Here is a 27,061-nt window from a genome sequence, read left to right as displayed (position 1 = left end):
ATGCTAAAATTGTCCATGATACGATTTGAACTTGCAACCCAAAAGCTAGACGTTTACGTTGAACAACCACGCATCCACCCGATCATCTATCTTTTTGTAATCATACGAAACTAAGATATCACACGAAACGGATTTATGTACAGCATAATACGAAATGCTCTGAGACCAGGTTGCGTGGGAGGGAGAAGACAAAACCTGTAAGACAGGCCTATAACGTGACGAACAATATAAAATAAGTCTCTGTTCGGAACTCACGAAGGCTTTAAGAGGAAACAACTGAAAAACATTATCTTGTGTAACGTGGATATTTATGTGATTGAGCACCGAGTCCAAAGACACAGGTAGGCTTTCACAAACAGTGACGTCTCACAAACAATTATGTTTTGATAGTCAATGACCAGAACGTTTTTATCTAGGTCCGCTACAGAAACAAAGGTAGGAGAAGTTTATGCTGCTGTAAAATGGGAATTACAAGAAGTCGGATGTGGTGGTAACTGACAGACACGCACTGTAGTCGACGAGCATCAGTAATAGAGGTGCCTTATGGGGCTGGGAATACGATTGATCTATTATTATATTCATTAGCCGACGTCGAATAAATTGTATTACTGGATAATGACAGAGATAAACAGCTTCATAATACTTTCAATTTGTTTTGTATATGCACTGTGATACGTAAATGAAACACAATATGCATCACAGTTTTATAAAAGGTAGACTGCTCTTTTTGAATAGTCTACACTATCATAAACTATTACGTATTTGGACAAAAATAATCTTAATTCTACAAGCACTGCTCCTTCAATGACTCTCACAGAAGTGCAATTGATTTGGCTATTTTAATTTGCTTTTGTGTTGTTGGCATTGTACCACAGAATGAGTCAATGGAAACAAATTCAACAGCTAGAGATCAAATACCTGGAGCAGTTGGACTACCTTTACGATGAAAACTTCCCTATGGACATTCGGCAGGTGCTTTCCGACTGGATTGAGAGCCAGGACTGGTGAGTGTGTGTGCCAGTCTTTATGTGTGTCTTTATATATGTGTGTGTGTCTGTCTGTCTGTCTTTATGTGTGTCTGTGTGTCTTTGTGTATCTGTATGCGTGTCTTAATGTGTGTTTGCACGCATGTATGCATGTGGTTTGGAGTGTCAAAACTACACTACAACACTGGAATAACAATAGATATCAAGTTGGGTTTCTGGTGAGAATATTCAGGAACTGAAACATGGCAGCTTCAAAGCCTTTGCATCTCAGGCAAATAAAAAAGGATAAAGTCCAATAAGATATGCTGTCATTGAATTGAACCTTAAAGGCCACAGTGACTTTCTTTAATGCAACCGAGACACACTAAAACACACAAATGTACAATCTCAATTGGTGCAATAACTGGGCTGTGTGCAATTTTTATTTTTTAATAGGTACTTTACAAATATAATCAGGTCCCACAGCTAGGTCCCTGATCTCTGTTTCTAAAATGTCTGTTGATACATAATGTTTTCACTGCAGATGTAAATTAGCTGTCAGCTAAATCTTTTCATATGGCTGGATGTCCTTTGGGTAGTAGACCATTCTTGATACACACAGGAAACTGTTGAGCGTGAAAAACCCAGCAGCGTTGCAGTTCTTGACACAAACCAGTGTGCCTGGCACATACTACCATAACCCATTCAAAGGCACATAAATATTTTGTCTTGCCCATTCACCCTCTGAATGGCACACATACACAATCCATGTCTCAATTGCTTCAAGGCTTAAAAATCCTTAATTAACCTGTCTCCTCCCCTTCAGCTACACTGATTTGAAGTGGATTTAACAAGTGACATCAATAAGGGATTATAGCTTTCATCTGGATTCACCTGGTCAGTTTATGTCATGGAAAGAGCCGGTGTTCTTAATGTTTTGTACACTCAGTGTATCTTCTACATGTTCTTATTAATCACATTTTGATTGAGCACTGAACACTGTGAAATTAGATACACTTTATCTTAGCTTTGTATGTGCCTTTTTCAGGGATATGGCCGCAAACCATGAGTCCATGGCGACAGTTCTCCTCAGCAATCTCCTGTCTCAGTTGGACAGGCAGTGTTCTCAGGAACAGAACTTCCTACAAAGACACAACCTGAAGATCATCAACCAGCAGTTACAGGTGCCACAACAACCTGCCTTACAATACCATACACCCCGGGCAAAAACAATCAAAACAATAATCGGTAGCACTGGTGATTCCAATTTTAAAAAGTTAGGCGCACAACATAACATTTAGGAGCATCAGAAAAGCAGATTTGTACATTGATTTAGATAAAGCCTTTATTGGGCCTATATGCATTCTAGCTACGTTTTGAAGCACATGCTGTGCCCTAGAAACTAATAACCCTTTAAAGGCATTGTTTATTATAAAAAGCTAAAATGTTGATACAAATACCTGCATGCTGAAATCTACCGCTCAGATTTTTTTTTACATAAGCCTATGCAACAATAACCTATTAAAAACAGTTCTGTAGCAATGAGGTTTGTGCAGTAGGCTATAAGCCCAATACATTATCACTGCATATTGGCTATGCTTGAATTGCCCTGCCAATGTTGTTGAGGTATATGATCAGTTGTTGTATTACTTGTGTAAGCATACATGTAAATAATTAGCTTTTTTTTTTTTACTGGACTGATGGTGCCTGCTTCTGATGGTCAGTTTCAGCAGAGGGAGGGAGGGAGAGAGCAGCAGAGGGTCCGCCTCTCACCATCCCTCCGCTCTCCCTCCCTCTGCTGACACCGTCTTCCCGCTGATGGCGACACGTGCATCGCATTACTTCTGCCTCATGCACAAATTCATGTTACTCCTATGACCAGAGAAAGTGAAATATTTCTTGATGTTAAAATGGACAAAAGCCGCTGATAATAACAATGCAAGCATTTCGATACACTTTCCTACTCATTCATTGCAGCTGCAGTGCTGGTTGAAGTGCGAGTGGAAGAAGCTAATGTTATGGCTTATAAAAGGGTTGAATAAAAAGTGTTACAGTGCTGAGTAAAAACGTAAAGATGAACTCACTCATAAAAACAGCAGCTCTTTGCTGTAGTTGTTGACAGTCTCTCTAGTGATAGTTTTAAAAATTTAGAAATCTCACAGTATAAATTTTGCTGTGTGCTCGAGGAATCTGCAGACACTGTAATTTGAGCTCTCCGATTGGCCAGCCGTAGGCCTATAAGTGCACTTGATTTGCTGTGTCCAGGACCGTGTGGTATGGCACTCGGCGACAGCGATACAGCGAAGCCTAATCATAACAATTATTCTGGGTGATATATTTGTTTTTTGTAGTTGAACTAGTGCTCTCAAAATAAAAATCCAGGTCACACAGCAAATTATTTAGGAGCATATGCGACCAAAATGGTCGCACTTTAGAGCCCTGCATACACCTAACCTAGTTAAAACCCGACTGAACGCTGCGCTAAATCAGTTTGCCAGCCTACCATACACCATGCAAATCCAACATTGATAACATCAAATAGTCTGTCCTTGTAATTTATGTATCCATGCATTGAGGTGATTTAGCACAACCAACCCATAATTTAGCACAACCAACCCATAATGTCACTGTGTAGTCCAAGGTTAATCAACTACTATTTGAGAAGGTCCGGTCACACATATCTCCTAGATGGCAAAGGTCCGGATGGATATTGTAGTTTATCGGCTTAGTAACAAACCCCAGCCTCGCAACCCATGTGACCCCAACTGTTCAAACTGTTCCCACCCCTCTTGTTGGTAGAGAGAACATTTTGCAGTTTTAAAGCTCATTCCCTGCAATTCTACACATTTAGCCATGGAGCGGAGAGAAAATTTAGCATTTTTAAAGCTAATTTCCTGCAATTCTGCACATTTTGCCATGTTTTGATACCTGAGTCAATGGGGGCCCTCTAGGGGTTGAAGCCCCTGGGAACGTAATCTGGCCATGATAACTACAATATTTAGATGGCTGGTTAGCCTAACTTCCCCATCTAGCTAACATGGCCAGTAGTTGATCAACTGGACATTTCTGACAGGAATAAAATAAAATATCTCTAAGGTCTGTCAGTGAATAACATAACAAGAGGAAAACTGCCCATGCACTACCAGATTTTGAAATTGATCCTTGTGCATTCTACTATTACAACTCTCAGCAGCAGTAAATTAAAGGGATACTTAAGGATTTTGGCAATTCATCCCTTTATCTACTTCCCCAGAGTCCGATGAACTCATAGATACTATTTTTTATGTTTCTGTGTGTAGTTTGAAGGAAGTTGCTAACTAGCGTTAGCGCAATGACTGGAAGTCTATGGTAACAGCTGTGCTAACGCTAGTTAACATTGGCTCGCGAAACCCTAATTCTACAAGCAAAACCCTAACTTCCTTCATACTGGATGTAGAGACATACAAATGGTATCCATCAGTTCATCTGACTCTGGGGAAGTACACTACATTACCAAAAGTATGTGGACACCTGTTTGTCGAACATCTCATTCCAAAATCATGGGCATTAATAAGGAGTTGGTCCCCCCTTTGCTGCTATAACAGCATCCACTCTTCTGGGAAGGCTTTATACTAGATGTTGGAACATTGCTGCGGGGACTTGCTTCCATTCAGCCACAAGAGCATTAGTGAGGTCTGGCACTGATGTTGGGCGATTAGGCCTGGCTCACTGTTGGCGTTCCAATTAATCCCAAAGGTGTTCGAAGGGGTTGAGGTCAGGGCTCTGTGCAGGCCAGTCAAGTTCTTCCACACCGATCTCGACAAACCATTTCTGTATGGACCTCGCTTTGTGCACGGGGGCTTTGTCATGCTGAAACAGTTGCCACAAAGTTGAAGGCACAGAATCATCTAGAATGTCATTGTATGCTGTAGCGTTAAGAGCTCTTCAGTAAGGCCATTCTAAAGGCAATGTTTGTCTATGGAGATTGCATGGCTGTGTGCTTGAGTTTATACACCTGTCAGCAACTGGTGTGGCTGAAATAGCTGAATCCACTAATTTGAAGGGGTGTCCACATACTTTTGTGTGTATATATATATATATATATATAAGTATTAAAAGCCAGACTGTTGCAAAAAACTCAATTCTGGATCCGGATCCAGATGGCGGTACATCAGTTGAGTATGGCTGGTGTAGTCTGTGTGTTCAGTATGGATAGGGAAGTGAAAGATGATAAATGGCTGTTAACTTGTTTTTGTTATAGCTTTAGAGATTGGCTTACGCGTGTATTGGTCTTCCTCATACTGAGCATTCTTTCACTGATAAGTATGTTATTGTTGTCCCAGTCATAATTTGACCTCTTACCCTATTGAGGCGAATCAAAGAAACATGTTCGTAGTCTTGCTGAGGTCTCAGGACATTGACTGGTGGTAGTATATTTCTTTGATTCTCTGAGAATTGTACCTTAAAACACTAACAGGAATCGAAAATGGTTGTTTGAGGCTGATGGCCATGGGGCCACATTTCTGTGTTACACTAACTGATGTAGGAAAGACATACCTCAGCAGAACCTTGTGGTTTCCACACCTCCATTTCATGTGTGTATATGTGTGTGCAGATCGTGTGATGCCTCTCAGAGGAAGTTGTAGCACGAACATCGAGAGGTTTGGCTTGGGGTGGCGATGTGCGTTTTGTTATTGTTTAGGTGTAATGTCTATGACGCACAGAGGACAGACAGAAAATATCTCTTTCTAGGCAATAATTTGTGCTGAGTCTTCCTTGAAGGTATACAAGCATTGTTTGGGGTCCATTCTTTTGAACTCAGTCAATTTAGGGAATTCTATGCAAATGCATTTTATGAATCGAATAAACCCTTGTCCAATGTTTCATACCTGAATTGCATTTGGTTGTGATGGAATTGACCCTAACCTTGTATGGCACTGAATGAAAAAAAACATTCAACCCACTATGCGAATACATTAGTACTGGAAATCAAGATTGCAGTGCTTATGTCTCATCCAAAGCTACACTCTTAGAAAAAAAGGTTACAAAATGGTTCTTCAGCTGTCCTCATAGGAGAACCATTGACATTAAAACATTTTGATTTTAGCAGACACTCTTATCCAGAGCGACTAGGGTTAAGTGCCTTGGTCAAGAGCACATTGACAGATTTTTCACCTATTCTGCTTGGGGATTCAAACCAGCAACCTTTCGGTTACTGGCCAAACGCTCTTAACCACTATGCTACCTGCCGCCCAAGCCAACTTCCAGGTAAAACCCCTTTTGCTTCCACTAGGCTACCTGCCGCCCCAGCCAACTTCCAGGTAAAACCCCTTTTGGTTCAGTTAGAACCCTTTTGGGTTCCATGTAGAACCCTCTCTGAAAACCAAAATGATTCTTCAAAGGGTGCTCCTATGGGGACAGCCGAAGAACCCTTTTAGGTTCTAGATAGCCTTTCCTACACTCTTTGAGCCGCCCATTCAGCACCTATTTTTCTAAGGGGATTTCTCTTGATCAGTTAACAAAGTCAGAGGGATGAAAGAGGGGTTTTACTGTCCTTCTCTGAATACAGTAGGCCGAATTACGCTGCTGAGCTGACGTTGTTTGTTTGTGCTGTAGTCATCATTGTGATGATTTAAAGGGTATCGCGTGGGTTTTCAAGACTGAATCACCCTCCTGTCATTGGTCACAGACAAAGACTGAAAGAGAAATCAGGTTTCACATGTTCACATCAAAATGTTCCCTTTTGTCACAGAGGCCTTGACAGAATCTGTGGCATTTCGCAAAACCAGAAATTATGTCAAGATGCATGTGGTTTTTGATACAAGTTTTGCAGTGAACTGGGTTCAGATCACAGAGACCGCTAAACTAACTAAAGGAACAAATTAAGGGGTACAGAGGGCAAGTCCATTCAAGGTTTTGTTCATTAGGGTACACTGTAGCAAAACAAGCATTTCTTATTGAATAAGTTCAGGTAATACCTACATGTTTCACTCTTTCTTAAATGTTGTGCCTAATGAACACAGCCCATGTAGGCCTGGTCTTTTTACAGTAAATGTCTCCTTGTTCGCACTGTCATAGTAGACTTTAGGTTATGCAAAAATAATGTGTCTATACAGTGGGGGGAAAAAAGTATTTAGTCAGCCACCAATTGTGCAAGTTCTCCCACTTAAAAAGATGAGAGGCCTGTAATTTTCATCATAGGTACACGTCAACTATGACAGACAAATTGAGAAAGATAAATCCAGAAAATCACATTGTAGGATTTTTAATGAATTTATTTGCAAATTATGGTGGAAAATAAGTATTTGGTCACCTACAAACAAGCAAGATTTCTGGCTCTCACAGACCTGTAACTTCTTCTTTAAGAGGCTCCTCTGTCCTCCACTCGTTACCTGTATTAATGGCACCTGTCCACAACCTCAAACAGTCACACTCCAAACTCCACTATGGCCAAGACCAAAGAGCTGTCAAAGGACACCAGAAACAAAATTGTAGACCTGCACCAGGCTGGGAAGACTGAATCTGCAATAGGTAAGCAGCTTGGTTTGAAGAAATCAACTGTGGGAGCAATTATTAGGAAATTGAAGACATACAAGACCACTGATAATCTCCCTCGATCTGGGGCTCCACGCAAGATCTCACCCCGTGGGGTCAAAATGATCACGAACGGTGAGCAAAAATCCCAGAACCACACGGGGGGACCTAGTGAATGACCTGCAGAGAGCTGGGACCAAAGTAACAAAGCCTACCATCAGTAACACACTACGCCGCCAGGGACTCAAATCCTGCAGTGCCAGACGTGTCCCCCTGCTTAAGCCAGTACATGTCCAGGCCCGTCTGAAGTTTGCTAGAGTGCATTTGGATGATCCAGAAGAGGATTGGGAGAATGTCATATGGTCAGATGAAACCAAAATAGAACTTTTTGGTAAAAACTCAACTCGTCGTGTTTGGAGGACAAAGAATGCTGAGTTGCATCCAAAGAACACCATACCTACTGTGAAGCATGGGGGTGGAAACATCATGCTTTGGGGCTGTTTTTCTGCAAAGGGACCAGGACGACTGATCCGTGTAAAGGAAAGAATGAATGGGGCCATGTATCGTGAGATTTTGAGTGAAAACCTCCTTCCATCAGCAAGGGCATTGAAGATAAAACGTGGCTGGGTCTTTCAGCATGACAATGATCCCAAACACACCGCCCGGGCAACGGAGTGGCTTCGTAAGAAGCATTTCAAGGTCCTGGAGTGGCCTAGCCAGTCTCCAGATCTCAACCCCATAGAAAATCTTTGGAGGGAGTTGAAAGTCCGTGTTGCCCAGCGACAGCCCCAAAACATCACTGCTCTAGAGGAGATCTGCATGGAGGAATGGGCCAAAATACCAGCAACAGTGTGTGAAAACCTTGTGAAGACTTACAGAAAACGTTTGACCTGTGTCATTGCCAACAAAGGGTATATAACAAAGTATTGAGAAACTTTTGTTATTGACCAAATACTTATTTTCCACCATAATTTGCAAATAAATTCATTACAAATCCTACAATGTGATTTTCTGGATTTTCTTTTCTCATTTTGTCTGTCATAGTTGACGTGTACCTATGATGAAAATTGAAATGAAATGAAAACAGGCCTCATCTTTTTAAGTGGGAGAACTTGCACAATTGGTGGCTGACTAAATACTTTTTTTCCCCACTGTACCTGGTATGGTCTCATTCCAATGGAATTATTCATTTTGTTTCTTCACACCTAATGGCACACCTGATTCTTCACACGCCTGATGGCATACTTTCTCTGTGGTGTGTCGGTGGAGAGCAATGACAGTACAGTGGGTTCAGGTTATTCAAGGATGTACAGTGTCTGGAAAAACACCTTTCAAATTAAATTAAATACTTCCTTATTGGTCAATAGACACTATACATTCTAAGGAGAAAGTAGGGCAAACCTAAAAGGCTCTGCATGGTCAATCCGGCATCTGCTTTGGCCGTAGAGCATTTACGGCGATACGGCCTCTGCAGAAGTCAGGGCATTCTTACTTCTTGTGCTTTGCAGAGCAGTTGAGCAGAGCTGTTGTGAAGGAAGTTGTCAAGGAAGTGAGTTTGTGTTTATGCAGGAACTCCCGCCCCCACCTACCGTCACCCAATCATGTCAATGCTGAGCTATACAGAGCCCTCCGCATTGATACAACATTTGGGAGTGACGTTGATCAATGAGATTACAACCAATATTCACCCACTCAAAAAGACAGCCAAAAGTTAGTTGAATTTCCAATGTGCTATCACTATACTTTCAACCATTTTAAAAAGCACAGCAAAGTTCAAATGGGAATACGATGTCAGATATTTTGTTTATTTATACAACAGATTGTGTTATCACTGTGCTTAATGTAATAGCAGGACCAAATGACCTGGATTGCAGTTGACATTACATCAAAAGTACATGGTGCAAGTGATCAATGCCGTTTGAGATTCTACGCAGATTATTACAGCAATTGTGAAGCTCTCCACAGACCTGCGACGATCTATGCATGCTATCGTGAACATGCAAGCTTTATATGATTACATAACATTACTTTTATAGTTTCAGTAACCTCAATATGGCCATGGATGTGTTACTCATTTTAAGGTTGAATGTTAGATTACTTAATATTATTGAATTGTGTTTGGTTGACAACATTTTAAAGGAGATGGATCTACTGCTGTCCATCTGAGCAACTGGCTTAGTCATATTCTTTAACTTAGATTTTTGGTTGAGATGGTGACGGGAATCCAACAAATATCAATTATTAATTTGAAAACCAACTGGAATTAAAGCCAGACAGTTCCACAGATGGAACTATCCAAGCAGAAGATCCATCTCATTCAAATATTGATATTTGGTTGCTTTGACAATAAAACACAATTCAATATCCTACAATTTCAAATCAGAGCTTTTTTTGTTGAATCCTCAATTTAAGCAATAGCTGTTGATGACTTTGCAAATGCTATATAGTCCTAAATAGCATCATTGATGATATTTGAGTGATAAAGTATGGTCACATTTCATAATTTGCTCTGTTAAACCTACCCTTTGGAATGACTTCGATAGCAACAATAAATCTATTTAGTTTTTATGTGGAGATTGCTCAACAATCATTCTCACTATAGCTCATTGGTATTAGTCAGTGACAAAAATAGCTACGCAAGGCTGGGCTTGGTTAAAACCCTGGATGGGAGACCAAAGGGTAGCTGTAGATAGATCAACTCTCCAGTAGGAGGTGCTGCCCAGCCTATAGTTTTCTTCTTCGGATAGTGGATATAACGTTAAAGATCTGACGTTGTTTTAAAATTCAACATATTTATATAAGGTTTGTCTATGTTGAAATTTGGTTACTATGATGACATATTCATGTGGTTGAAATTTTACCCTCATAACAACAGTTTAAGTTAAATACGTTGACAAATTACGTTGGAACATCATTGATTCAACCAGTTTGTGCCCAGTGGGTAGTGTGTAGAAGTGTGGTGGGACCGGGTTTAGATCGCATGCAGGCAGGGGCCTGCATATGTCAAGAGGCGTAGACAGCAGCATAATATTCCAGCGCCTGTCAACCCAACACATTAGCAGTTTCGCCGAGAGATTCAAATATCTTGACAAGGTCTCTAGGGGTGTGTGTGTGTTCATATGTCTATGTTCCTTTTCAGCTGAAATGCAAAGCCTACCCTCTGCTCATGGCCGGGGTCATCTCCACTTGCCTCAGAGAGGAGCGTCGTATCATCTCCACAGCCAGCAAACAGGAACAGGTGTGTCACTCTGTTATTACGTCACCAGGAAACCCCCATGATTTTCCCTCTGATCTCTCTTTCCTCAAAATACCTCGGAAAACAGAGGCAGTAACAGGAAGATTTAAGACTAAAGTGCAACAGAAAGGCCTGTGTGTGTGCATACAGATGTAGCATCTTAATTTGATCACCCTGTTGCAGGATGACTTTCCTGCAATGCAGGAAATGTTAAACTTGTAGTGTATTTGAGGTTTAAAAAGGCTTCTAAAGTTTGTCATTTTCTTTTACGAAAAATGTATCGACCCCAGTCATTATAATCCACATAATAATTCACAAACAGTATCCTGTTGCTGCAGGATTATTTTCCTGCTGTAGGAAACTGCCTCAAATTAAGATCCTACATCTGTATGTGTGTGGTTTACTTCACCTCAATATCTTCTTGACAGGGCCCATTGGAGAAGTCTATGCAGAACTCCGTGGCCTTCGAGAGACAGAAGAACATTGACAACAGGGTGGCGGTGATCAGGAGTAGTGTGCAGATGATGGACCAGGCAGTGAAATATCTAGAGGACATGCAAGACGACTTTGACTTCCGCTTCAAAACTATCCAGTCTCGAGGTCAGCTATATGGCCAATCTAAAATCCACTTTCAGCTCCTATCCCCTATGGACTCCCCGAAGATCTGAGATGATTTGATAGCTATCCTATAATATCGGAGAGCTGTAAGTAATATGGCAATAGCTGCGCCTTGCCCTCTGGTGGCCTGATGTGGTGGAATTATTGAATAACTAAGGGTAAGACTTTACTTAAGCCCTGCAGGTATAATGCATTATGATGAGGTTATAATGCATTATAAGACTTGTCATAAGCATATAGGCTTAAAATGGGCATTTTGGGATTTGAAAAACAACATAGCAATCACCCCACCACTTGTTATATTCTTCAAGAATCAATGGCTATACTGCATTAATTTGAAAGTCAAAAATGTTTGTACCAATCCCAGATTGCCCCTTTAAAGTGTTACCACTATGTTCTTTTCGCTGTCATATTAGATGTGTTTGTGTCCTTCAGATCCGGCGGACATGAACACGGAGGTGATGAAACAGGAAGTGACCCGACTGCAGGAGATGCTCAACAACCTGGACTTTAAGAGGAAGGTGTGGGGACACTGTTATATACATTAGATAAACCAGCAATCAGCTATGTTTTATCAGCTGCACCTTTTTACACTCTGGTTGTTACAATATGCTTCCTGTGACGCGTGTGAACAGTCGAAGCCCTTATCTTCTATCTAAACAGTCGTGGTCCTCTGTAGCTCAGCTGGGAGAGCACGGCGCTTGTAACGCCAAGGTAGTGGGTTCGATCCCCGGGACCACCCATACACAAAAAAATAAAATAATGTATGCACGCATGATTGTAAGTCGCTTTGGATAAAAGCGTCTGCTAAATGGCATATTATATTATTATTATTATTATCTGCGATGCCTTATCTGCGAGTGAATATGCGTTTTATTTGAGTTGGTGCCACCATTTGTCATTTATAACCATGGTAGGTACTTATGCAATTGCTGTCTGATGCAGTTTAAGTCTATACAACTCTATATGAATATTTATCTACAGTATATAGATAAAATTGTTAAAGCCTTCCCTTTTTTGGGGCCTGCGACACGTGGAGAGCACCATAGCGTCAAGCACAAAATTGCAAGTTTGATTAACATTGCAAAACAGTTCAGTCAGATTTGATATCAACAAATAATAATTGAATTCACTTTGGGGTTATACTATTTACATCAATTAGTGCATACATATTCATATGGGTTGGCCCCAGTGGGAATGCTAACACCATGCGCTTACCAACTGAGCCACACAGAAGACCGGACCAGTATTTATATTTTATTGTTCCGCCACAGGAGATCCTGTCTAAGATGAGTGATGTGATAAAAGAGATTGACGCTCTGATAGCCTCCCAGCTGAACCTAGAACTGATGGAGTGGAAACGCAGGCAGCAGATCAACTGTATAGGTGGCCCACCGCTCACTGGACTGGACCAGCTCCAGAACTGGTAAAACACACGTGCAGGAATGCATGAACGCACACACGCACGTATGCATGCATGCACGTACATATACTGTACACACACACACTAGTAAAGAAAGCCCTAATAAAGAAAGACACTGAACACATACACGCCCTAGTTTGAATCGCCAGAATCAGTCATTTTCAGATCAGCTTTGTGTTATCGCTTAACTCCTAACTCTATCTCATAACTCCTAACTCTATCCCAAAATACAGTAACTTGGGATTTTAATTGCTTGTCCCCTTTCCCCCTCTCGCTCTCCCAGGTTTACTCTGACAGCCCACAGTCTGTTCCAGATGAAACGTCAGCTGGACAAACTGGGAGAGCTTATCCTGAAGGTGACCTATGAGAGCGACCCCATCCCCCTGCAGAGACCGCAGATGGAGGAGCAGGTCAAACACCTCATCTACAACCTCATCAAAAGGTACTAACCTCAACGAACACACCTGTGGTCAAATACCTACCTAATCTAACTAAATGCATAATGTCAGACTACTTTAGACTCAGCGGCACCAGTTAAAACCAATAATAAATAAATAAATTGTCTGCCAGAGTCTCACTTTGGTTAAATTACCACACTTGTGCCTTAAAGTGAACTTAGAAAGACTGAACGTAAATGGAAGACCTGCAAACTTTAAGATGCAACTACACTTAAAGTCAAATAATGAATCAAATATCCATCACAAAATAATTATCCCAAAAAACTAAATTAATGGTCTTGTTGACAGGGAAATGGACTTGTGACTTATATTGCCTCCACCCAAATCTAGGTGGTGTACACAACTGCTATTGTAGTTCTCTTGGGTGCCATCTTTGTTTCATCCTTTGTGCAATTTCCACAGCTCATTTGTGGTGGAGAAGCAGCCATGGATGCCAACCCACCCCCAGAAACCTCTCATTATCAAGACTGGGGTGCAGTTCACCACCAAAGTCAGGTACAGTATGTGTATCAAGATGCAACACAACTCAATGGTGCTTATCAATCCGTTGTGTGTGTGTGAGTGCATATTAAATGTATGTTTTTGCTGAGTATTTCTGTTTGATCACGTTGTATATCCAGATTGCTGGTCAAACTCCCAGAGGTGGATTATCAACTGAAAGTGAAGACAATATTTGACAAGTGAGTTAGACATCCGCAAAAACATTTTAATATCCATCTCTTAGCCAATGTTTGTACACTGGTAGCAATGTAACACAGAAATATGTGGCACATTCGCTTTAAAGGGTGAGAGAACCAGTGGTTGCTCTTTGCAAGCTCTGTTACACATACTGTGTGTGAACATGTCATGGATATACTGTGTTCTATAAACGGAATGTTTCATAGACATTCATAAGCAAGCTGGCACTACATTACTGAGTAAATTTGCTATGTTCTATATTTTCTTTCCTGTGTAGGGACCTCCCCCCTGGCAGTGTGTGAGTATACCTGTGCAATCTCAATGTGGGCTGTTCCGTGGGGATTTCTTGTTATTGTTATTTAGGCCAATATCTAAGCTTCTAAGTAGGGATGAGATCGAACACTGACAAAAAGAGAAATATGAGAAGCCATGTTTGATTACAAATCAGATGACCCGGTTTAAGTGAACAGAATAATCACCTTTTTAGTTGCCTGGAATTCAACTTGAATTTGAGTTGTTTTTACCTCTGCATGCGTTTGCCATGCATCTTAGCTCATTTTGTGTGTGTGTGTGTTTGCTTAGTTCAGACGATTAACTATGGCTTTACCACATCCCTCTCCATTCAGACATCGTCAGTTTTTCATCCTGACTACCAACACCAAAGTAATGGACGTGGAGGAATCTTCTAATGGCTGTCTGTCTGTAGAGTTCAGACACTTGGTAACCGCTCACCTTCACTGTCCCCACTAACACACTAACATATTTATAATAATTAAAACTCAATCTGTTAATCCACAGGTTTAGTGAAACATTTTAGTGTACTCAAACTAATTTGGTCCAATGGGGCTGGCTGGCTGCAGCAGCCATATTGGATGTTTGCAATGACCCTATTATATTGCAAAACGTATTTCTTATGATCGCCCTGGCCTAGCTGTACATTCAATTGTGTGAATAGTTCATTTGATTATGCATTTCTGTATATTTATTATGAATTTAATTAATTAATACAAAATTATTTTTTTGTATCTTCAGCAGCTGAAAGAGAAGAAATATGTTAATGGCGCCAAGGTGAACGAGGTGAGAGAAATATGACAGTTGAACAATACTATTTGTTTTTCCCTAAATGACGGTGAAGGGTCAGTGATTCAAGCCTATCAAAAGGTGACACTTTACCACAGTGAACTTTAGAAAAGCTTGACCTTCAGATTTGTTTGCGGTTGTCACTAGTTACCACAGCCACAAACTCATAAACGCTGCCTATTTCTAAAATGTATCTTCTTAAAATCTGATTTGGCGATATAGCCAATTTTGACTTTGTGGCTGTGGTTACTAGTGCAAACCTTTGTTTTCCATGTTAGCCTTTTAGAACTGCTTTGGGGAGCAACTATAAGTCTTTAAATAACAACTACAAAAAATATTAATTCTGGTCAACCAGAGGTAATTTAATAAAAGTAATTGGACACTGAGGTGAATTAAGAGTTATGATTTATTTATTTTTAGAGGTCAATTATTTTGCCTGAGTTAAAAACACAACTCAAAAACACTTCCATTAAGAAAAGGTAGTTGCTTTCTTGAAACAGTAGAGGGCAACATTACCTTGGATTTACAAAGTTGTTCCCTCAATTTGAAGTTTAATTTTGAACTCCTTTTCAGGACAATGGTGCGTTTGTTTGTGTACGTTTCGAGATGGCACCATAATTTATCGCAGATGAAAAACCTTGTAAACTTTAAACAACGTACTCTTTCTGAGTTTTTTTAAAATCATAGATTGACGTTTGAATATACAAAAAGGAGTTTATTTGACCTTTTTATTCACATGACTCAACAAGATGGGTCAAGTCTTCCTTCACATGCTCTAAAGACTAGGATATAGGATCCTTATTTTATCCAGAAATTGACTGAATGAATACCGCTATTAAACTTCCCCCTATTACTCATATACTGTAGAGAAAATATTATTACTTCATTGGAGATTGTTTCTCTGGAGTTTTCCCAGCCTTGTTATGGAATGATGTTCTTTGTTAAATTCCTTATCCTGTTGATAGAGCTTGTCATGTTTGTCATTGAAATGTAGGAAACTTTTTAGTGGGTCACTCACTGAACAAAAAAGGTTTAATAGCCCTTGGCTACTGTATTTCATGCGTTCTGAGGAAAAGGTTTAGTAAAGTGTGTGTGTGTATTCTGCTGGTTCCAGGGTCCTCTCTCTGTGACGGAGGAGCTCCACTCCCTCAGCTTCGAGGCCCAGTTCAACATACAGGGCATTAACATCGACCTGGAGGTCAGTCAGTCTGCACACTCCTTCACACGTCCTGTATACGACACTCCCACACACATTCTTACAATACTCCACACATAATCCCTCACACACCCCATATAACCCCCACATAGTCTTCCTGGCATACATTGTCAGTCATCATTAGTCCTTGTCTAATGTTAGGTTATGTAGTTTAAGTCTTAGGAGCATGATTAAATACTTCCACACTCCATACCCAGGGGGCAGCACCAACAGGGTTTAAATGCTGTGCCAAGCCTTTATAAGCCCACAGGTGCAAGCAATCAAGGTGATCGTCAGTCAGAGCCGTGAGGCTGCTTGTTTGTTTGGTGGACATGAGGCCTTTATTTTGGCTTTGAGTCTTTAATTTGGGTATGCCTCTTTGTAGTTTTCCTTTTTGTTTGTTTATTTTCGTCACCATCTGAACAAATAATAATCCGCTTGGGCTGGCCCTGAACTCTGTAATTTTGCTGTGTCCTGGGTACATGCATTCAACACCTGGTCGCATATGCTTACTTGTCATATTAATGCACACATCAAGTCAGGTTACAGAACAATTAGGCAAGCCTAGGTTCCCTAGACCCAGAGAGTGTAGTATAACAGTAGGATGTCTATTCAGTTCTGTAACAGTAAGCATATACTTTGTGGGTGCAGTCAGGTCCATAATTATTGGCCTACTTGCATGCTCAAGAAAAAGGAAATATTATTATTTTATACTAATACAATTGCTCAGAGAGATTTTGTTTAACTAGTAATACAAATTATTGGCACCCCTGTTTTCAGTACTCTAGCACCTTCCCCTTGCAAGGATAACACTGAGCCTTGAAAAAAATTGTTTTGAGATTGGAGAACACATTGGGAGGGATCGTATGTGTGTGTCTCTCTCTCTGCAGACCTACTCCTTTCCTCTGGTGGTCATCTCCAACGTTAGCCAGCTGCCTGGAGGCTGGGCCTCCGTCATGTGGTACAACCTGTTGACTGACGAACCCAGGGTGCGCTGAGATCTCTCTCTCTCTCTCTTTCTCTCTCACACACACACAAACACACGCTACCATTGTTTTAGGTGTTATCTTTTATCCCTTTCTCCTCACCTCTCTAACCCTCTACCTCTCTCTCTCTCTCTCTCTCGCTATAGAACCTGGGCTTCTTTGCCAGTCCTCCGCGGGCCAGTTGGGGCCAACTCGCTGAGGTGCTGAGTTGGCAGTTCTCCACTTACACTGGGCAGGGCCTCAACAGGGAGCAGCTGTGCATGCTGGGGGAGAAACTCATGGGTACGGCGGCCCAGTGGTACACTTCATCAGAGCATAAAACACTGTTGGCATACATACACCATTATTTTGCCCAGTTCATGAGGAACAGCGCACCCTCCCAAGTATTTTCAAGTTTGGCAGAACAGCAATGTGAATTATCAGAGATGATTTAGAATCTGTCTGACTTCCAACCACCACAAGTATGGAATCATTCTATATTATCTAAGGATTGTGTTATTTTTGTTCAAGAATAGCTGAATATTCATTCTTAGTGTATGAATGTGTACTGGTTTGTTGATCATCAGAATTATATGAATAATCTTCACTGTAGGTCAGCAAGCCTCCCACAATGAATGTCAGGTATCCTGGTCCAAATTCTGCAAGGTAGGTCAAGCAGTCCTACATTCTCCATCTTGACTTGACTTATTCATTTCAGCTCCTAGTGGAGTCATTCTCCATCAACAATTAATAATGCCTCACTTCCTCTCAGCCTACTTCATTGGTCAAATTAAATTGATAACTTGAGGCTCTTTTTTTCTGAAAGATGCCATATACTTTTAAGGATATTTTCTCATCTCTCTTTCCCATTCTGTCTGCTTTTTCCAGGAGAATATTCCCGGGAAGCCTTTCAGTTTTTGGGTGTGGCTGGATTCCATCCTGGATCTCATCAAGAAGCACCTGCTTCCCATCTGGAACGACAAGTGAGATTTGGGGCCTGTCAGAAACAACCCCTATCCCCTTCCCCTTAGGGAGATTGACGAGGGCGGCATTTTGCGAGCTAAACTCACCAAAAATACGCACTTCCAACAACATATAACACCTCACATAATTCTGCCCAAACACAATGAAAACTTCTCTCACCAATTTGCATATGGGCTATTTAGGTGAGTGCTGATGACGCCCCATAATAAGCAGTGCCCACTTTGCCAAAGGCAGGGGCGCAAAAATATTTAGCTTACCCATGCCCAGTGCGCCTCTCCAAGGTGCTGTTGGAGAGATGCAGCGCTGTGGCGCTCCAACAACTCTCTGTCAAATACATCTAACATAAATCATGTAGCATATAGAAAGAGTAGTAGCCTCTGTGGTTTTTCTGTAGCCTACAGACTGGAGAACAAATTCATGACACACTTTTTACATCATTAAATAGCCAAAATTGTGGTGCCCCATATCAAATAGCCTAAATGGCGCCCCATATCAAATAAAACATTTGCTTTGATGAAAATATGACTTTAAAAAAACACCATATCCTAAAAACAGGACGGGTCCAAATAAAATGGACAATATTGAATTAAATTAGACTACTCAACTGCTAAATTGTCATGATGATCAGTGATTTCAAGTTTGTATTTGTCCGTTTTTGACGAGCTGATTCAAAGTGAATATTGAAAATACTTCTGCATTTCCCAGTGTGTAAATACATAGATTCTCATTGCAAATTGGCTCCAGATAACTCCTGATGAACTTGGGTAGCTGATATTATAGTCTTAAGCTTTTGTCAGGAATCAATCAAGCCAATGCAACTACCTGTTTTACAAACGGTAGCCTTCATAAAACTGCATAGCGGGCCGATACACCGATACTGAAGCCTACACTATTCTAGTTTTGCAGTAATCAGGAAGTGAATCATTAGGTTCAGTTCCATTTGAATGGATTTAATCTATTCACTCAGAGGGCTTTAGAACACTGTGTACTCTATTACATTAGTGGGTGTTAATGCATAATGTAATAGTGGTGTAATTTATGGTGTGGTTTGCTTGTGCTTCTTCAGCTGCATCATGGGCTTTGTCAGTAAGGAGACAGAGAGGGCCCGTTTGAAGGACAAGGAGCCTGGGACATTCCTGCTGCGCTTCAGCGAGAGCCACCTGGGTGGGATCACCTTCACCTGGGTGGAGCAGTCCGACAGTGGTGAGGCCCGCTCGGTTGTCAATTACTGTGGTGTCGTGAAACATGTATCTTGAAGAGGCTATATGGAACTTTTGCATCTGCCCTTGAGCCAAAAAGGGTCCCCTTCATGGAGATACATATTGTCCAGAAATGACCTCATTAGGGGTCACACCTCCCCACACCCATTAGTAAAATCATATTGTTTTCCTAAGATAATGTGGTGGTTTCATAAGATAATAAATGGATTCATATTTTATCTGAACCATGCGGTCAACATTCAAATCCCAAATTTGACATAAACAATTAGCACCTAAACTTCCAGTGTCTTAATATTTATTCTGTAAACATCCAACTCTGATTGGCTCTTTGGTTGTGTCTGTGTCAGCAGGAGAGGCTAAGTTCATCTCGGTGGAGCCATACACCAAATCACGCCTCAGCGCTCTCCCGTTCGCCGACATCATCCGGGACTACAGGGTCATCGCAGACGGAGAGGTCCCCGAGAACCCGCTCAAGTACCTCTACCCCGACATCCCCAAAGACGAGTCCTTCAGACGACATTACAAAAGTCAGCAGAGCAAAGGCAAGATGGCTGCCGAGACATGTTTATGATGGAGAGGGTTTTGGGTTGTATTTTAGATATAGGAATTCTGACCAACTAGGGTTCCAGCAACTTCTCTATGAATGAGAGTAAGTATGTTATGGGGGTGCAACATTTTCTCATTGTTTTCTGGGGATGTTTTTTATGAATACCTGTGTGGTATCTAGTTACTGGGGGAGGGGACAGGGGGGTGGTTGGTGCACAACATGCAATTATCTATTATTTTTACTAAAATGGCCATATTCTCCTATTTTATCTTCTTGCAGTCTTTCCATACATACCATCTACATGGATCCCCATCTCCTTTGCAGTGAGTACAGAACAGTTTGTTATGATCTTATAATTTGTGCAGACCAGACATTGCATGCAGACCTGTGCCGAAGATGTGTATTTGAAATACACCTATTGTAGGATATATTAGGTAGATGTACAGTTTTATTTATTTATTTATATATATATATATATATATATATATATATATATATATATATATATATATATATATATATAACACACACAGAAGTATGTGGAACACCCCTTCAAATTAGTGGCTTCGACTATTTCAGCCACACCGTTCCTGACAGGTGTATAAAATCGAGCACACAGCCATGCAATCTCCATAGACAAACATTGGCAGTAGAATGGCCTTACTGAAGAGCTCAGTGACTTTCAATGTGGCACCGTCATAGGATGCCACCTTTCCAACAACTCAGTTCATTACATTTCTGCCGTGCTAGAGCTGCCCCGGTCCGCTAAGTGCTGTTATTGTGAAGTGGAAATGTGTAGGAGCAACAACCGTTAAACCGCAAAGTGGTAGGCCTCACAAGCTCACAGAACGGGAACGCCAAGTGCTGAAGCGCGTAAAAATCGACTGCCTCTGTTGCAACACTCACTACCAAGTTTCAAACTGCCTCTGGAAGCAACGTCAGCACAAGAAGTGTTCATCGGGAGCTTCATGAAATGGGTTTCCATGGCCGAGCAGCCGCACACAAGCCTAAGATCACCATACGCAATGCCAAGCGTCGGCTGGAGTGGTGTAAAGCTTGCCGCCATTGGACTCTGGAGCAGTGGAAACTTATTCTCTGGAGTGATCAATCACGCTTCACCATCTGGCAGTCCGACGGACAAATCTGGGTTTGGCGGATGCCAGGAGAATGCTACCTGCCCCAATGCATAGTGCAAACTGCAAAGTTTGGTGGAGGAGGAATAATGATCGGGGGCTGTTTCATGGTTCGGGCTAGGCCCCTTAGTTCCAGTGAAGGGAAATCTTAACGCTACAGCATACAATTACATTCTAGATAATTCTGTGCTTCCAACTTTGTGGCAACAGTTTGGGGAAGGCCCTTTCCTGTTTCAGCATGACAATGCCCCCGTGCACAAAGCGAGGTCCATACAGAAATGGTTTGTTTAGATTGGCGTGTAAGAACTTGACTGGCCTGCACAGAGCCCTGACCTTAACCCCATCCAAAACATTTGAGATGAATTGGAACGCCGACTGCGAGCCAGGCCTAATCGCCCAACATCAGTGCCCTACTTCACTAATGCTCTTGTGGCTGAATGGAAGCAATGTTCCAACATCTAGTGGAAAGCCTTCCCACAAGAGTGGAGGCTGTTATAGCATTAAAGGGGGGACCAACTCCATATTCATGCCCATGACTTTGGAATGAGATGTTCGACGAGCAGGTGTCCACATACTTCTGGTCATGTAGTGTATGTTAGTCAGTGGAGGCTCCTTTTTTTAGATAAAACTATACTAAATATATTCACGTCACCAAATAATTGATTGAAACACACCGTTTTGCAATGAAGATCTACAATAGCCTCAACAGCACCCTGTATGGTAGCACCATGGTGTAGCCAGAGGACAGCTCATCCTCCTCTGGGTACATTGACCTCAATAAAAAACCTAGGAGACTCATGGTTCTCACCCGCTTCCATACACTTACACAGTAATTATGTCAACTTCCGGAGGATGTCCTCCAACCTATCAGAGCTCTTGTAGCATGAACTGACATGTCCGCCCAATCAAAGGATCAGCGAATAAATCAAGTACTGAAAGCATAAGCTACAGCTAGCAAGCACTGCAGTGCATAAAATGTGGTGAGTCGTTGATTCAAAGAGAAAGACAATAGTTGAACAATTTTGAAATTAATTTCTTAAAAAATGAAGTAAGAGAGCGAGAGAGCTAGCTCTATTTCTTTTGTATTTTCTTTAACTTAGCTAGTGAATGCAGCTAGCTAGTTTAGCTTACTCAAACACCCGGTTCAAACAGAGTTATGTTAGCTAGCTGGCTATGGCTATCCAACACTGGAACTCTTCCAAGTCAAGGCTTTTGTTTTTATTAATTTATTGACATTGGGGCCCGCCAGTGTAACTGCTAAACTGCTTACTGACTGTACACTATACTGCATGATTGTAGTGCTAATATGGTGACAGCGATGTAGGCTGTGTGTCGAGGTTAGCAGTTCTGAAAGGAAGTTTTGGCTTGAAAGTTTTTTTTTTTTTTTTTTTTTTTTTTTTTTATGCCTGGTCACAGACAGCTTATGTGTTATGCACAAGCGAAGGGAAAATGTGAGAAGAGGAGAGCGCGTAGCTGCAAGAAGGAATTACACAACGAGTGAAGTGATCATGCTGGTTGTATGTGGCTGCTATGAAAGTGAAGTGTTTGCATATGATCAGGGGTGTATTAATTCCGCCGATTCTGTTGAAAAACGGTTCTTAAACGGAAGCAAATGGAACGAAACGGAAATAAACATACCTGAATTTGTCCAATCGTTTGCAACTGTTGGACTAATGATTACACCCTAAATCAGCTAGATGCAGGTAAGAGTGTGCAAGGCGGTATTGAATGTGTCACTGTGTCACCTTGATTACTCAACGTTTTCTCTCGACCTGTTGTTTCTACGTTGTAAACTTTTATTTATAGGCTTGGTTGTAGCAACCTCATGATGGGTATAGGGAAAATGTTAGTATCATGTAGTAGCTTAAACCTATCGATATTACATTGAGCTGGGTGAATGGAATATGAATGACGTCATCCAATATGCTGTAATAGAAATAAGCCCATGCTCATAAAACAAATAATCGTCCTCCCTCTTAAACAGCACCGACCGCCACTGTTAGATATATTATTTTAAATATCCTATGTTTCTCTAGTCTAAACCATTCCCTTGGCTTATGTCCATCTTGCTTTCTTTCTCTCCACTGCTGACGCCCCCAGCGCCAAACCTCCTACTCCCCAGAACCCCCATGTCCCCTGGGATGTTGGACGAACTCACCCAGCACCTAAGCCCCTTGGAGATTGAGACTACCGTGAGTACAGTAACCTCCCCACCTAAAGTCACACAGCAGCTAGCCTAGTCCCATACTGCAGGCCTATCAACTGTAGCCAACTCATCCATCATTGCAGAGACGCAGTTGCCGCTAAGCCAGTCTCCAAATGGACTGAACCTGCCGAAACTCAAAACAATCTTTATCTTCTAGTTGCATTGTCATCAGTTATGCATTTGTCTGACTTTTACTTTCCTATTGATATACAGCTGAGTTCTCTGTACTCCGAGTAACACAAGATGACCTGCGGAGTATGCCAAGTAACTCCTCTACGACTTGTGTTCTACTGAGGCCCACTGGATGTGGCATTTTCTTACATCTCATCACAATATATTGCTGTTCTATCCAACTGCTAGTATTGTCTTTGAGCCCATTGTCATGAATACAAATGTATAATATGTTGTAAGCGTAAAGTAGATATTAAATGCAGTGGTACATCCAGTGTGTTATATCACTTCTCATAAATTGACATCTTTAATTGTATTGTGCGTATTTAATTGTGTGTTATGAAATGTATTGTATAATGCTGTTGATTTCTGTTTCTCAGTAATTTTTTGTCTGTTATTGTTGGACTATATGTCTTAAACTTCTCTATCAAGAATAAATATTTATTTTCGCATTGTCTTTTTCATTAGTTTAGCTACCAATTTGATATTTTTGCACTAAGAGCCCAAGGCCTCTCCAGTAGAAAAAGGGTTTAACTACATATGATTTCCCCTATTGTCTTTACTACTGAGTAATGGTATACATATTGATAGCTGTAATGGCCCATGGTCAACAATAAGAGGATGGATAAAATATTGTACTGGACAAAGCAATATTTTTCATCAGATTTCCTCTCCTTGAATAAAGAGTACTCTGACCTATGGAATATTAATTTCCTTTGTTTTTATTAATTGACTAATGACTGCTTATCAGGTTGTAGCCAGCTACATTCGTTCGCAGCGACGCCGTTTTTCAAACAAAGTCAACACATCTACATTTACGGCATTTAGCAGACGCTCTTATCCAGAGTGACTTACAAATTGGTGCATTCACCTTATAGCCAGTGGGATAACCACTTTACAATATGTTTTATTTATTTATTGGGGGGTGGGGTAAGGGGGGGTAGAAGCTGCAGCCATTGCTAGCTAGCCAACACTACCAGCTAGCAGTACTGTAGCAACTAAATACAATATCATTTTAGTCAATGAGAATTTAGCAACGTAAAGCTTCACTTTCTGAACATTCGAGATGTGTAGTCCACTTGTGTAGCTAGCATGACTGACCTTGTGCTAGCTAGCCAACGTTTAATTATTTCTGCGTTATGAAAGGAACTAGACACGGACATAAATGATCTGTTTAGTGTGTTAACACACTATTGGTAGTTTGTTGTAACAAAGTATTGGTGCTAAACTGTGTGTTATTGGATGCTAGCATGCTAGTTATCTATGGCGTCATAGGATACGGTGCCCTGGGTGGTTTTCACGGAAGAATACTGTACCAAGTTAGCTAGCTGAATAAACTAAGTTAGTCTATTACTAGGAAACATTGAACCGCTGTAGTTTACAACAATTATAATTTCTAAAGTGGTCCTCTGTAGCTCAGCTGGTAGAGCACGGCGCTTGTAACGCCAAGGTAGTGGGTTCGATCCCCGGGACCACCCATACACAAAAAAAAAAAATGTATGCACGCATGACTGTAAGTCGCTTTGGATAAAAGCGTCTGCTAAATGGCATATTATTATATTATTATAAAGTGGAAGTTGGGAGAGTTATATTTGAGTGTTTCAGTGAAAGCTAAGTGAGGGAGGCCCCACTCTCTCGCTTCCCCAGATGTTTAGTTAATTTTATTCCGATCTCTTTTTTGCATTATTGTAGCCTTTTCTGTAGCCTGTCAACTACAGTGAGGGGAAAAAAAGTATTTGATCCCCTGCTGATTTTGTATGTTTGCCCACTGACAGACATGATCAGTCTATAATTTTAATGGTAGGTTTATTTGAACAGTGAGAGACAGAATAACAAAAAAATCCAGAAAAACGCATGTCAAAAATGTTATGAATTGATTTTGCATTTTAATGAGGGAAATAAGTATTTGACCCCTCTGCAAAACATGACTTAGTACTTGGTGGCAAAACCCTTGTTGGCAATCACAGAGGTCAGACGTTTCTTGTAGTTGGCCACCAGGTTTGCACACATCTCAGGAGGGATTTTGTCCCACTCCTCTTTGCAGATTTTCTCCAAGTCATTAGGGTTTCGAGGCTGACGATTGGCAACTCGAACCTTCAGCTCCCTCCACAGATTTTCTATGGGACTAAGGTCTGGAGACTGGCTAGGCCACTCCAGGACCTTAATGTGCTTCTTCTTGAGCCACTCCTTTGTTGCCTTGGCCGTATGTTTTGGGTCATTGTCATGCTGGAATACCCATCCACGACCCATTTTCAATGCCCTGGCTGAGGGAAGGAGGTTCTCACCCAAGATTTGATGGTACATGGCCCTGTCCATCGTCCCTTTGATGCGGTGAAGTTGTCCTGTCCCCTTGGCAGAAAAACACCCCCAAAGCATAATGTTTCCAACTCCATGTTTGACAGTGGGGATGGTGTTCTTGGGGTCATAGGCAGCATTCCTCCTCCTCCAAACATGGCGAGTTGAGTTGATGCCAAAGAGCTCGATTTTGGTCTCATCTGACCACAACACTTTCACCCAGTTCTCCTCTGAATCATTCAGATGTTCATTGGAAAACTTCAGACAGGCCTGTATATGTGCTTTCTTGAGCAGGGGGACCTTGCGGGCGCTGCAGGATTTCAGTCCTTCACGGCGTAGTGTGTTACCAATTGTTTTCTTGGTGACTATGGTCCCAGCTGCCTTGAGATCATTGACAAGATCCTCCCGTGTAGTTCTGGGCTGATTGCTCACCGTTCTCATGGTCATTAGAACTCCACGAGGTGAGATCTTGCATGGAGCCCCAGGCTGAGGGAGATTGACAGTGCTTTTGTGTTTCTTCCATTTGCGAATAATCACACCAACTGTTGTCACCTTCTCACCAAGCTGCTTGGCGATGGTCTTGTAGCCCATTCCAGCCTTGTGTAGGGCTACAATCTTGTCCCTGACATCCTTGGAGAGCTCTTTGGTCTTGGCCATGGTGGAGAGTTTAGAATCTGATTGATTGATTGCTTCTGTGGACAGGTGTCTTTTATACAGGTAACAAACTGAGATTAGGAGCACTCCCTTTAAGAGTGGGCTCCTAATCTCAGCTCGTTACCTGTATAAAAGACACCTGGGAGCCAGAAATCGTTCTGATTTGAGAGGGGGTCAAATACTAATTTCCCTCATTAAAATGCAAATCAATTTATAACATTTTTGACATGCGCTTTTCTGGATTTTGTTGTTGTTATTCTGTCTCTCACTGTTCAAATAAACCTACCATTAAAATTATAGACTGATCATTTCTTTGTCAGTGGGCAAACGTACAAAGTCAGCAGGGGATCAAATACTTTTTTCCCTCACTGTATGTGTCTGTCTATCCCTGTTCTCTCCTCTCTGTACAGGCCATACAAACGCTTCACACCGAGTGGCTGCTGCCACTCTAATCTGGTGGTCCCTGCACCCACGACCCACGTGGAGTTCCAGGTCTCCGGCAGCCTCTGGAACTGCCGTTCTGCGGCCAACAAGGCAGAGTTCATCTCAGCCTATGCTACCCTCCAGTCCCTCGACTTCTTGGCGCTGACGGAAACATGGATTACCACAGAAAACACTGCTACTTCTACTGCTCTTTCCTCGTCTGATCATGTGTTCTCGCATACCCCGAGAGCATCTGGTCAGCGCGGCGGTGGCACAGGAATCCTCATCTCTCCCAAGT

At 41.5% G+C, this 27,061-nt stretch overlaps 1 protein-coding gene across 3 annotated transcripts; it reads left to right on the top strand.

Moving 5' to 3' along the window:
- The first annotated feature begins 174 nt into the window (after positions 1 to 174).
- Positions 175 to 26,840, top strand: LOC311143510 (signal transducer and activator of transcription 4-like). 3 transcript variants are annotated; one of them, XM_084179336.1, is made up of 23 exons: positions 175 to 341; positions 876 to 1,004; positions 2,014 to 2,149; positions 10,618 to 10,716; positions 11,142 to 11,313; positions 11,767 to 11,852; positions 12,606 to 12,757; positions 13,038 to 13,196; positions 13,615 to 13,707; positions 13,833 to 13,892; positions 14,168 to 14,188; positions 14,517 to 14,610; positions 14,923 to 14,967; positions 16,085 to 16,168; positions 17,056 to 17,154; positions 17,298 to 17,433; positions 17,744 to 17,796; positions 18,019 to 18,113; positions 19,181 to 19,317; positions 19,682 to 19,876; positions 20,161 to 20,204; positions 23,115 to 23,206; positions 23,434 to 23,841. In XM_084179336.1, the coding sequence occupies exons 2-22, from the start codon at positions 877 to 879 to the stop codon at positions 23,181 to 23,183; spliced, it is 2,157 nt and encodes a 718-aa protein (XP_084035462.1). In that variant the 5' UTR covers positions 175 to 341; position 876; the 3' UTR covers positions 23,184 to 23,206; positions 23,434 to 23,841. The 3 variants fall into 3 exon arrangements, with proteins under 3 accessions (XP_084035462.1, XP_084035463.1, XP_084035464.1); XM_084179337.1 differs by having other exon boundaries at positions 218 to 341; positions 19,685 to 19,876; XM_084179338.1 differs by lacking the exons at positions 23,115 to 23,206; positions 23,434 to 23,841 and adding an exon at positions 26,751 to 26,840 and having other exon boundaries at positions 218 to 341.
- Positions 26,841 to 27,061: the final 221 nt, after the last annotated feature.

Source organism: Coregonus lavaretus, assembly GCF_964263955.1.
Source record: "Coregonus lavaretus genome assembly, chromosome: 16".
NCBI lineage: Eukaryota > Metazoa > Chordata > Actinopteri > Salmoniformes > Salmonidae > Coregonus > Coregonus lavaretus.
This window is presented reverse-complemented; position numbering and strand designations above follow the sequence as displayed.